Here is a 12,941-nt window from a genome sequence, read left to right on the forward strand (position 1 = left end):
TGTACAATCTAAATGTCGTTAGTGATTGTATTTTTAAAATGATCGATCAGGACTGTTAGGATGTTAAGTTATACAATATTTAATTTGTGATATTTTAGACATGTATTTTGTTTGGGTATAATAATTATTGATTGTGCAACGATATATTTTGGTCTTGTATCTAGTATTTTTTGATCGATTTCTTTTGGTACAACACATTGTGGTAAGAAAGTGTCAATTTTTTGTGTTGTCATAACAATTGTGGTTATATTATATAATTTGTAGTATTTTACACATGAGGGAGAGGGAGAGAAAGTCAACGAAGAGAGAACAACCTGTTACCTGCTAAGCCATTTTTTTATTTTATTAATTGGTTTAATAAATGGGTGGTCCGGATTATTTACTTTGAAATCCAAGGGTTTAAAATCATGATGCGTACGGTACACTCCTTAATAAGGGATGTGTACCATAGGACTACCCATCAGTTCCTCTCAACTTTAAAAGGAATGCATGGGACGAAAAGTTTAGGAAAGTTTGGGGAAACTTGTTTTCGGAGCGGCTACAAATAATTTATTTACGGAGTTGTGAAATTTCAGCCGTTCGTTGCTATAATTAATGATTTAATTTTAAAAAAAAACCATTTAAGTGAATAGTTTGTGAAATCAATTGTTCAAATTCATTAAATGTTTGGACCGCATACATCATTGTTAATTTCATTTTTAAAGAAATTTTCAGAGAAATTTTTCGGGATCCATAGAATTATTAACTTTGTTCTTCCTTTCGTTTCATTTGCAGTTGAGCCACCTCAACCAAACTGTATCCACAATGTCTGTACCTCTGTTCACCTGTAAGGTATGCAAGATTACACCCAAAACTAGTCCCGCAATTGGACAATTTTAGTATTTTGGAACTTGGCAAAAGAAAGGAAGGAAAAATAATACATAAAAAAAACCTAGAGGAAAAGTTAAAAAGAAATTTGAGAGAAAAATCAACTTGTTTTTTAAACTCTCTCTTTTCTTTCTCTAGAAAAATACTAAAAATAAAGCTTTTAAATTTTTATCTTCTTTAAATTTTTTTTTCTTTTCCCCAAGTTTCAAACAAAGTCTTAAAATTTAATCTCTTCAATTTCTATTTTGGTGCAACTTGTTTACATGCTTATCGTTATATGATTATAGCATTTTTCTAAAAACATTTTTTTTTAAAATTCTACAAGGTGAACTATTTGAATTATTATTTTGATTGGAATGGACTCACAAAATAAAGTGCATCTTTTTTAACGCATCTAATCTTTTTTATAATTCTAAAAAAATTCTTTAAAATAAAATAAATATTGTTTTAGAAATGAGTTTTTATTTTTAAGTACAAGTAGTACATACAGTTTGAATAATCTTTTTAGTTTCATTCCAAAATAATTATTTTTTCGTGCATAAAGGTAAATTATCTAAATATAAAGCTAAATAATTTTCTTAAAGACATTCGCTTCGGGATAGCAAGGAATTACACCAAAAGCCCATCTCTTAGAGATTCCAAACACATCTGAATTCATCCTAGGGGTGTTTTGGCCAATAATCCAAACTCTTTTGCCTTTTCTACATTTTTGTCAATTTTTTTTTAAAATTAATAGTTCGCCTCAACAAGAAAAACCATAAAGAAATAAAAATAGAAACCAAGGCAAAAATAACTTAAAATAATTACCTAAATAAACACTAGTTTAATATTTAAAAATATTTTCACATCTGGATATCAACAAAACTAAATGAAGAATCCATCCTTTAGGGAGTCCAAACACCTTGAATCTATTCTAAGTTTTTTTTTCTTTATTCAATATTTATTTTTGTTTTTGTTCGTTTTGAGGCGATTTTTTTTTTTATGTTTTAGTAGTTTGTTTCAAAAAAAGAAAAAAGCTATAGAAATAGAAAAAAAAACAATTAAAATCATGGTCCTAAAATTACATCCTAAATACTCTGAAAGAATTATGAGTGACTAACCGGCCGGTCCAAAAAACTAGATCAAAACACCAGTAGCTTCTGGACGACGCCAAAAAGCACCAGTAAGGATTTTGACATTTTTAACGACGATAATACCCTTCTTCTGCAACACTTGTAGGGCGTGAGCAAACACACAAACACTCAACTCCATCTTCCCCCAGCGAGCACGCGCACTCTCTCTCTCTCTGGTAATTTTCTTAAGAATTATTTATGCCAACACTACCTTAAATAAGTACGAGGATCAAAAAAAAAAAAAAAACCTTAAATAAGTACACTGGGCTGGGCTGGTCGAGCAGGCCCACTGCCTGGCATATATTCCTCGGTCAGCGTCCAGACCCCCGATGAAACGTCATCGTTTCGACATCGATCTCCCGCCAAAGAATCCTAGCAGAACCGACCCCACCTATAAATATCCCCCATTTCGTTTCCAGTCCTGCTACGAAATTTCGTTTCCACTGTAAGTCTCTCTCTCTCTCTCTCTCTCTCTCTCTCTCTCCAGTTGAATCTATGAGTTACGAGAATATAAGCATCAGATCGATATATCTACACACATACGGACGCGTTCTACCTCAACCAATGGAATCATAGAATTGCTCTGATTTATTTTCTGCAGCAATTACCCCATAGAATTGTACTCTTACAGTCTTACTCTTGTATTATACATATATATGTATGTATGCTTGTATAGGAGTTGATCGTGGAGATTGTGTCTTTTGTTTCCTCGGCGGAGTGATAAAGGAGCTGCATCATGGATCCGTATGGACTGAAGTCCGTATCAGATTTACCCCCTCCATTTCGTTCGTTCTTCAGTTTCAGGTAATCGAATCAATTTGTAAATTGTAATCTGGCAGTTCTGTAGTTTAATGGAGTATTGATTATATTTGTACTGTTATTTTCTTTTACCACTTCAATTCGATGGATTGAGAGTTCAGATGTGGTCATTGCCTTTGCCCTACGCGAAATGAGTTCCTTAATCATTCGAAGAGATTTTAGGTTTTAATGTCTACGAGCTTGTATGTGGCATCTACATTTGGTTAATTCTGTCGTTCAATCAAATTTTTTTCCGGTAATGCACCATGTCCCGGGCCAGCTTGCGCGCATCTTGTCTTGTAACATGATAGTTTCGCCTTCCGTAAGGTGGCTATCTAACCATTAATATCATCAGGCACGTTCTTTAGGAAAATGGCTTCCTAAATTGCCCGATTATACGAATATCTTGCTATAAGTGGTGTGATCAACGTTTATAATCTGTATTTGTCGGACAGGTACTTCAACTCTCTGCAGAGCGAATGTTTTTCTTCCTGTTTCCTCTCCGATGTGAATATGGTTATTTCGGCACCAACTGGAAGTGGAAAAACAGTACTCTTTGAGCTTTGCATTTTGAGGCTGCTCTCTAGGTTCTTCTCTGCAGAGGGAAGCTTTCATCACGCTAAGGGAACTCTCAAAACAGTAGGTTTTCATTGACCCCTGCACCAAGCAACCATTAATACTCTTCATGTGTTTCACTTGCATTTGTTAATGATTTACTGTGATCTAAATCCTGGTACACGCATACATGTATACATATCTTGTGGTTCTTGTTCTTTTTTTGGTGTACGGAGGTGTTGGGGTGGGGTGGGCGGGATCAGACTCTTGATGGCATGTAATACTTCATTATCTGCTGATGAGGTTCATTATGAAAGTTATAACTGTGTAAATTGCTCCAATTGTGGAAATCCTTTCCTATATTCTTGCACTCTGATCGTCAAAGTGATGTCACCACCTATAGATATTTCCATTCTTCTCCATCTTTTGAGTTTCCTAAAGCTAGAAATAGATCTACTTGTCTCTCTGCATTGTGAGTTTGTTGTTACACTGTGTTTCTCCTTAATGTGAAGTGCTATGCAGATCTATATAGCCCCATCCAAGGCTCTGGTACAAGAGAAGCTCCGGGATTGGAACCAGAAACTTGGGTCGTGGGGCATAAATTGCCTAGAACTGACAGGGGACAATGAATCTTACAACATAAGGAACATACAAGAAGCAGACATTATTGTGACAACTCCTGAAGTCAGTATGCAGACGATTAATCCATATCTTCTACTCGGAATAACAATCATTTTCTTCACTTGTTTGTGTCTGAACCTAATTGTTAGGGGAACCAATAGAAAACAAGAGAGAGTTATTGTTGAGGCATGGCTTAGTAAGCTGCCCATTCCTTTATGCAGAAATTTGATGCAGTGACTCGATACCGTGTAAAAGATGGGGGCTTGAGCTTTTTCAGTGATATAGCACTTCTGCTAATTGATGAAGTTCACCTATTGAATGACCCACGTGGAGCAGCTTTGGAGGCAATAGTTAGCAGAATAAAAATGCTCGCTTGTAATCCTGAAATGAAATCAACCACTCTGGCTTGTGTCCGTTTCCTAGCCGTTTCTGCCACTATCCCAAATATTTGTGACCTGGGTAATTTCCTGATGATATTTGTATCAGTCCATCACACAAGGCATTGTGATGACAATGTCGCTATCGGACCTTTAAATTTCAGAGTACTTAAATTTAACTTTCATCCCTACTGTTTTAACTTTTGCAGCTGAATGGCTTGCGGTTCCTATCCACGGAATCAAAAGGTACATCTAGATATATTTCATTGGGATAATTTGCCTTTTTTTAATCCTTGATGTTAGTGCCCATTCAGCTCTATCTGCTCCCAAAACATTTTTACAGGTTTGGTGAAGAAATGAGACCAGTAAAGTTGACTACCAGAGTCTTTGGTATGCATTAGTCTGCAGTATCTCCACTCCTGTTCTTGTTTTCCTTAAGTTTGTGGTTACGATAAACTATGTAAGCCGTAGAGGGTTTCATATTGAGATGGTTCCATACTTTTTGCAATCTAAATGATTGTGGAAATTGTTTAAGAGCATGATATACTTGTTTAAGTGTACAATTTACTGAACTTTTTTCTTTTCAATTTGCCTATCATGGGAACTCATGCTTGCAGGCTACACACCTGCGAAGAATGACTTTCTATTTGAAAAAGTAAGTGCTAATAGTTTGCATATGCTTTATTGTGGCTAGTATGTTTTTGGAGTTTAAATCTCTTCTCTGTGTTAAACTAATTATGTATGAGAAACAATAAGTTTTTGTCATTGTTTGATGCATTCTACATACTCTCAATCTGATTGTTTACCCTTTCTTTCCGTTATCCAGCGCCTTCAGAACTATCTTTTTGGTAAGCAAGAACTATTGGACAAACTCGACAACCAATATTTTCTGCATTGAATTTGGATTTTCAAAATTGAAGTATTAGTAAGTACTTAAAGATGCCAAAACTGGATTGCAGATCTTCTCATGCAATATTCTAGAGGAAAATCTGCTCTCATCTTTTGCTCAACTAGAAAAGGAGCACAAGAAGCAGCCCAGCGACTGTCTCAGGCCACCATGACCTTTGGTCACTCAAATCCGTTCATCAAAGACAGAGAGCAACAGGAAAGGCTAAGGGAAGCTTCATTATCATGCAGCGACAAACAAATGCAGTCATATATCCTTTATGGAAGTATGCGCTACGTTATCTTACAAATCTTTCCTTGAGTTGTTCTGAAAATGATGTCCACATTGCTGTTTTTTAATTTGATTCCTGTATGCAGTTGGTTTTCATAATGGTGGGCTTTGCCTGAAGGATCGCAACCTCATTGAAGGCCTTTTCCTTAAAGGTGATCTGCAGGTTCTGTGCACTACAAATACTCTTGCCCATGGAATCAACCTACCTGCTCATACAGTTGTGATCAAATCAACACAGTATTTGTACGTCGAACCGGTTTTGCTGATAACCATCCTTTTAGAAAAGTTATAGTGATATTTTTCGTGTTTTATGCAATGTAACTTGCTTCTTGCCAGCAACAAGGTAAAAGGGCTCTATATGGAATATGAAAGATCAATGGTACTGCAGGTATTTTATTCGTATCTCATATTCTCTTTAATAGCCTTTGCAATTAGTTAAAATTTCCAAAGACATTTTTGTAGACTCAAATTCTTACTCAATGAACATGCACTTAAGTTCATACAGTTCATGCTCCTACACGTACATTCTTGTCTTCTTTATTTATTTCATTTGCTGAAGGTTACTTTTGGCTCTCTTCTATGCAGATGAGTGGGAGAGCAGGTCGTCCACCTTTTGATGATACAGGAATGGTTATAATTATGACAAGAAGAGAAACAGTTATTCCCTCCCCCCTCCTCTCTCTCTCTCTCTCTCTCTCTCTCTCTCTCTCTCACACACACACACACACCCCACAAGCACAAATGAAGGGTAAAAAACTGCAACATATGCACAACATAAGTTAACCATGCTCATATTTTGTTTTACTTCTCTCGCAGTTGAAGTAGTTCTTTTCAAAATAGTGTTGGGGGTTGCCAAAAGCTCATAATATTATATGCCCTGCGCAATGATATAAAGGAAGATGCAATGTAGCTTCTTATCGTCTCTTTTAATGATGTCAGGTTCATTTGTATGAGAATCTCCTGAGTGGTTGTGAAATGGTAGAATCACAGTATGTCTTTTACTTTGAACTCACACTGATGTAGTGCCATAAAAATTTGATATATGTTGTGAAATGTTATGTTTACCAGCTAACTACATTGTATGGTTTCCTGCCTTCTCAGATTGCTTTCGTGCATGACGGAGCATCTAACAGCTGAGATAGTACAACTTACAATATCTGATATAACACGGGCAATCGAATGGATGAAGTGTTCCTTCTTGTATGTCAGAATGACAAAGGCATGTTCAAGTAGAGACACCTTTGGGCTTTGGATACTTATTTTTGGACATTTTTTTCTTCTTAACTTCGTATCTGAAACTTCTTTTGCATAATCAGAACCCTGAGAACTACGCAATAAAGAAAGGGATTCCCGGTGACCGTATAGAGAAGCACGTGCAAGGTAGTATAGTAATTATTGGATAAAATAGTTTTTTTTGGGTGTTCTGTTGCTTGATTCATCGCATGTACTGGCAGAGATTTGTGTTCAGAAAGTTAATGAGTTATCAAGAAATCAAATGATCTGGACCGATGAAGATGGTTTCCTCTTGAAGCCACTTGGTACCTTGTACTTGTAAAGAAGTTTCTTTCTGTTTTCAGGTTTGACATAAATTTTGCCAAACTGAACCTTTTGCTCTTCCTATGTACAGAGCCTGGGAGACTGATGACAAAGTATTATTTGAGATTCAACACAATGAAAAATATTATGCAGGCACATGCAGACTGCAGTATGGAAGATGCTCTTCACATTGTCTGCCGGGCTGAAGAAGTTTCCTGTATGTATCATCAATATGCTGGCACTACTTGGAGATGAATTTAAAAGGTGTGAGAGTGACTGTTTATTTCCTGGGACTTGAAGGGATACAGCTCAGGCGCAATGAGAAGAAGCTTTTAAGTGACACAAATACAGATAAAGATGGAAAGCTTCGCTTTCACATCCTTGGAGAAAAAGGGAAAAGGAAAAAACGTATCCAAACCAGAGAGGAGAAAATATTTGTTTTAGCGAATGACTGCTTGACTGGGGATCCGTCATTGCATGACTTATCCATGAACCAGGTTTCACCAACTTTAGTCGCTGTAGAGTACGTATTTAGTTTAATTCGGTCAACGCTTTGTTCAGCTGATAATGAATTTGTGTGCCATGTCACAGGACATGAATTCTATATGCTCAAATGGATGTAGAATTGCCAAGTGCATGAAGGAGTATTTCATTTGCAGAAAGAGTTACAAAGGAGCTTTGAATTCGGCTCATCTAGCCAAATCCTTACATCAAAAACTCTGGGATGACAGCCCGTATTTGCTGAAGCAATTACCTGGCATTGGAATGGTGACTGCTAAGGTTCCATTTACTTCCTTTAACGAGCTATTTGACAACATTTGTTATCTTTTTGCTGATTACTCAAATTCCAAATTTTCTTTCACCAACACAATAAGTGCTGTACTCAGGCACTGCATTCCATGGGAGTAAAATCGTTTGCAACCCTTCGTGAAGCTGATCCAAGGAAAATAGAGATAGTCACTGGGAGAAAATATCCATTTGGGAATCATATAAAGGAGGCACTGTTATTGCTACCCCCTCAAATTGAAATGAAGCTTGAGGAAACTCAATGCCAAAGGCAAGGAAACTCCATGGTAGTGGTAACTTTGACTAGGCTATCGGAATCTGCTCAATCAACCAAACGACATTATGCTGATATGGTGCGTAGGCAGACAATTTTCATAGCATTTGATTTTCAGAATTATATTTGAACATACGTTTTTATTGCTTTTATTTTGTTGATTCCTTCTTTATAAAAGTTGATAATAAGATTTTTTTTCGCCTCACAGGTTGTTGCTGTAGAAGAAGATAACCTGATTCTGTTTCATGAGAAAATAAGGTGATGTTATCTTCTGCCAAGAACCCCCAAACTAAGAAATAGTTTTGATATTTTTGGCTCTTTGGCCTAGTGAACTTCTAGATGATTTGCATTTACTTGGTTGTCTGACAAATGATCCACGAGCATTTTTACTTGATTTTGTTGAATATTTCGGCATTTCTCTGTCTATGTACTGAAATAACACTCCTTTCATTGGTTGTAGCAGAGTGGATGAGTTTTCCAGGTACGAAAACTTCAATTCCATGGTCATTTCCTTTTGTTCACCTCAGCAATTAGAAAGCTGGGTACTCTTATGGCGTATTCAACTTTCAATGGTCTTAACTTCATCATGTTTTCTTCATATAGATGGATCCAAAATGTAATTTTCTAAGTCTTTTTGCACTTGAAATTTGGTGGTTACTGTTGCAGCCCTTATAGTGCAACCATTCTGATGTCAAATCCTCAGCAAGAAAAGCTGACTGCTAAGGCAGATCTGATTTTTGAAGATTTCAGTAAGCTTCTGTCATAATAAGCGACCATAGAGCTTCAATTTTTGTTCTTGGTTTTTATTTGTCTAATCTGTGACAAACTGATATTCATGCAGTTGGAATTGACCTGCACGAAAATTACACACTGAAGAAGGTTATAGACTCGAATGTGTTCCCGAAATACGGAAAAAAGCATCTGTCCCGTTTCCCTCAGCCCAAGGATGTGTGTGTTATAGAGGATGACAATGACTTCACATCTTGTGCCCCAACTGAACAGCTTCACTACTCGAAAAAATCCTCACGTGAATGTGATCTCATGTAAGTGCTTATTCTTTCTTTTTTCGACTACATATTGTACTCTAGCAGGTTTTGGTTTACTGTTTTAGATAGAGCTCTCAAAATTAATATTAAAATTGCCACGCAGACTATCAATTCTAGACTTGAGCTATTTCCATTTTATGCTATTGTCAAATCTCCTATTCCTGTCAAATAATTATGTGAAAGCTCTTCATTTGAAATCCACATATATCCGAATGGATCCATATTGTCATCATTAGTTTCTTTTGCTTAGTATTGTTATAAGTCTCTTTTTAACCCGGAAACTTGTTACATAATCTGACACTTACGCCAATTTTGTTTCTAAATCCAGGCCAAATTTCAATCTTCTAGGCGAAGAGGACTTGGAAGAAGGTATAGACCAAGACATTCTGAAGCATTTCCCATAAGCTTATGCCTTTTCTCACCTGCTCCTGTCTTAAATTACTGAAGGAAGGCCTAGTTTCGAAACTGAAGAAAGTGAGTGCAGAATCATAACACCAAGAACAGTATTTGACCACATCCGTGAAAAAGCAAAGAGTTTCCCGTCATTGGCTACATCATGTAATGCTTTCTCCCCATCATCTGAGGACTTGCTCCGTATCGGAAAACAGACTTGTGAGAAGCAGCTTGAACACAGCAATGGCATTGAAGAGATGGGAGAAACAGAAGGCAATAAAGTTCAACATTCAAGTGGGCTTATTACATCTTCAGATCAAAGAGAAGAACGTAGGAGTGACATTGGGAAAGCTTCACCTTCAAATCCCTCTAAATCTTTTGAAACCATTTACGCAGTGAATTGCAGAGGTAAACTTTAACTCTTTCTCCCAATTTGTTTATAACATTTCATTATTTAGGTAATCTCAAAAGATCATCTATATCTCTTCCTTTGGGAACTTTCCAAGAAGGGGACCTCTCAAGAGAAGGAGGAAGGAAGTAGCTGATAGATAAAACTTTTAACTCTTGACCCGATCAAAGAATTTAATTTTCAAAAATCTGATAGATAAACTAGGAGGAAGGGAGTAGCTGATATGCTTATTTACTTATCAATCTTTGCTTCTTATTGGGGTTTTGAGCTCTTCCATTATGTATTGCAGGTGAGGTTCCTCCTGTATCTGAAGAGAACTCATCCAAAACCTCAACTGAAGAAAAGATATTTGATCACATACGGAAAAAGGCGAAAAACTTCCCACAGGTAAACAAATTGGAATCCGTGGAGTCTGAAGCATTTACCATGGCAAAAGAACTCTTCTGGAAGAACCACTTCGAGTCCAGGAATGCTGCTTTCGACTTGTTGGAGCCGAAGGTTTCGAATCAAACGTCTCGCATTGGTTTCAGCTCAGAAATCCTTGGAAGCTCAACTGAAGGTATCGGTAAACAGCCGTCCTCTCCCAGTGTGTCAAGTTCTGAGTCTACTGTGAGGGAAACTGGGGAAGTGGATTCCTTTCTTGGGTTTAAGAGTGTGTTTTCCTTCCTCTGATTTTTGAACCTATCATTTGGTGTATGAAGTAACATTTTCTATAAGGGTTTCTCATCTGTTGGTTACATCTCTTTTAGTCTGTAATAATATTTCACCATTCTGCACTGCCTTAAGTTGTGCAGTACTCTAACGGTGTCATGAAAGTCAAAGAACCAGTGCTTTTAGAGTAGGGATGGCAACCCCGCCCGAACCGTTGGTTAACTCAACTGTACCGAACCACTTGATACGGTTTTTAACCAGAATTTTAACCGTGGTTTTAGTTATTGAATTTTAAAAACAGACTGATTCGGTTACTGTTCGGATTTTAGGTGATAACCGAACCGAACAGTAACCGTAACCGAACCGTAAGATGTCTCAACTTTAAAGCTCGTATCAGGTGCCCAAATCGTCAGGAATGACCCTATTACTTACTGAAATATTTTTCTATTACTAAATTTTTTAATATAAATATTCTATCGCTATTAATATAAATCTTCTATCGCTTGACATTAAAGAAAAAGATTGCAAAAGTTTCAGTGTATTTAAACGATGTCGTGCAAGCTTGACTGCGTAACATGTGGGCCGTTGCATATCTTGCAGAACGAAATCAAATGGCGTTTTTTGCACTATATTTCGTAATCAACGGTAGAAAATAACAGCCACGCAAGTATGCTATACCCGTATCCGTATGCTGCACCGCACTGGATTATTTCACCACCGCCACCTCCACCGTTATTACCCTGAAATCACGAAGCATCCAGCTGTCCAGTGTGTGTACTCTCTCTCTCTCTCTCTCTCTCTCTCTCTCTCTCTCTCTCTCCCCGCCAAGCTTCGGTGGGTTTCTTAATTGTTTGCTGTTTTAGCGATCCAGGTACTAACATTTTTAACGCTTACAATAAATTTCCATCAAATATTACTAATATAGGAATTCTTTTTATTCCTTTTGAATTTTGTGTGGTTCATGAGAAAGCGGAGGAAATTGAGAATACAGCAGAAATGCGCTTGCAGTGGAGGATCGTTTGCATGAGGCAATTATTGCGCCATGAAATACTAAAATTCTAAGTCCACTTTCTTTTCTTGCGCTTTCTCAGTAGCCAAACAGGCAAACAATACTCCTAATTGTCTGCATGTGTTTTTTCCTTTCCTTTTGCTGAAAAAAATAGAAACATTGCTCATGCACATGCATTCTGCACGTTTGAGTTTTTAAAAGTATCCTCCTCACTTCCTCAGTCAATTTCATGGTCATCATTGGGCCCTATTCGTGTCCGCGTTTTTCGTTGGGTCCGTTAATTTTTTAGAATTCATCAAGAACATCAATCATGCTTAAAATAAATCACTTCCTTGGCCTTGTTTGTTTCACGCTCAGCGTTATGCCCCCGTTTTGCTTGTAGGCTTGTGGTTTATTAACAGAATTTTAACTTGCCAAAAAAATTCGCTAGTTAACGTTGAAAAATAAAGTAGTCAAGTGTCTGCAGGAAATTTCCAGCTGCAAAAATGAAACTAGTAGTTAAGCGTCAGGAAATTTCCAGCTAGTATGCGTAAAGAGCACAAAACAAATCTAAATCTTATGCGCAAAATGGAGGAAATGATTGAATCAAGTTTAATGGGTTCTTCTTATAATTCATCAGAATTTTGTGGTGCAGATTGTGCTTTGTCGTTTAAATGGAATCAGAGTATCGAATTCATTTTGGCATGTGCTTTTTAGCATTCTTTTGCGCGTTACCACGATTGTTACTTATACGTGTGGTCTCAAATTTTTTTGAGCACTAGGCGATTATGATGTTGCAAAAGTTTGAAGAATTAACTATGGATGTGTTTTTGGATTGAAATGGAAAGATAATTTTTGTGCAGGAGAGAATGGCGGCCGCTCGACATGCTGCATATCATGGTCCAAGTATATTGAAGGAGATCTTTTACGGAATAACCCTTGGCCTCGCGGCCGGTGGCCTTTGGAAAATGCATCATTGGAACAACAAGAAGAGGACCAAGGAGTTCTATGATTTGCTTGAGAAAGGTGTAATCACCGTCGTCGTTGAAGATGAGTAGGATGGTTTTGATGTAAATATAGAACATTTGTGTACGTGAGGTAATGAACTACTCTTTTGAGAGCTTAAGTTTTTTTCATTGGATGTCAATGTAGTTACAGACAGATAGAAATGCATGCACAGATCCGGGTATAGGTGTTCGGGATCATTCAGGTTCCAGACATATCTGTGTCCAAATCTATGCACTTCTATTTGCTGTTGCATTTTTGCTTCTAGCAGGCTTAAAGACGGCTCCGCAAGAGTTTAAGCTCCGCAACAGTTCTTTAGGAAGTTTTTGTATAGCTTTGTTCGATC

General features: G+C 37.2%; 2 protein-coding genes across 2 annotated transcripts; both read left to right on the plus strand.

Moving 5' to 3' along the window:
• Positions 1–2,637: 2,637 nt before the first annotated feature.
• Positions 2,638–10,623, plus strand: LOC131298494 (DExH-box ATP-dependent RNA helicase DExH17). The gene is made up of 27 exons (XM_058323981.1): positions 2,638–2,783; positions 3,233–3,416; positions 3,855–4,016; positions 4,175–4,412; positions 4,540–4,576; positions 4,674–4,720; positions 4,948–4,985; positions 5,157–5,178; positions 5,290–5,502; positions 5,594–5,750; positions 5,844–5,895; positions 6,093–6,164; positions 6,447–6,496; positions 6,609–6,726; positions 6,824–6,887; positions 6,962–7,045; positions 7,135–7,260; positions 7,344–7,540; positions 7,635–7,823; positions 7,931–8,182; positions 8,312–8,361; positions 8,564–8,584; positions 8,770–8,852; positions 8,945–9,146; positions 9,478–9,518; positions 9,597–9,950; positions 10,241–10,623. Exons 1-27 carry the CDS (start codon positions 2,716–2,718, stop codon positions 10,621–10,623), a joined length of 3,504 nt encoding a protein of 1,167 aa, XP_058179964.1. The 5' UTR covers positions 2,638–2,715.
• On the plus strand, positions 10,552–12,737 carry LOC131298856 (putative cytochrome c oxidase subunit 5C-4). The gene is made up of 2 exons (XM_058324352.1): positions 10,552–11,473; positions 12,454–12,737. The coding sequence occupies exon 2, from the start codon at positions 12,460–12,462 to the stop codon at positions 12,646–12,648; it is 189 nt and encodes a 62-aa protein (XP_058180335.1). The 5' UTR covers positions 10,552–11,473; positions 12,454–12,459; the 3' UTR covers positions 12,649–12,737.
• The last annotated feature ends 204 nt before the right edge of the window (positions 12,738–12,941 follow it).

Source organism: Rhododendron vialii, chromosome 8a (genome assembly GCF_030253575.1).
Source record: "Rhododendron vialii isolate Sample 1 chromosome 8a, ASM3025357v1".
Lineage (NCBI taxonomy): Eukaryota > Viridiplantae > Streptophyta > Magnoliopsida > Ericales > Ericaceae > Rhododendron > Rhododendron vialii.

Coding starts and splice junctions, on each gene's coding strand:
- LOC131298856 (XM_058324352.1), top strand. CDS start 12,460: ATGGCGGCCGCTCGACATGCTGCATATCATGGTCCAAGTATATTGAAG.
- LOC131298494 (XM_058323981.1), top strand. CDS start 2,716: ATGGATCCGTATGGACTGAAGTCCGTATCAGATTTACCCCCTCCATTT. Junction 5,751..5,843: donor ATCAAATCAACACAGTATTT/GTACGTCGAACC, acceptor GCTTCTTGCCAG/CAACAAGGTAAAAGGGCTCT. Junction 6,727..6,823: donor TGTATGTCAGAATGACAAAG/GCATGTTCAAGT, acceptor TTGCATAATCAG/AACCCTGAGAACTACGCAAT.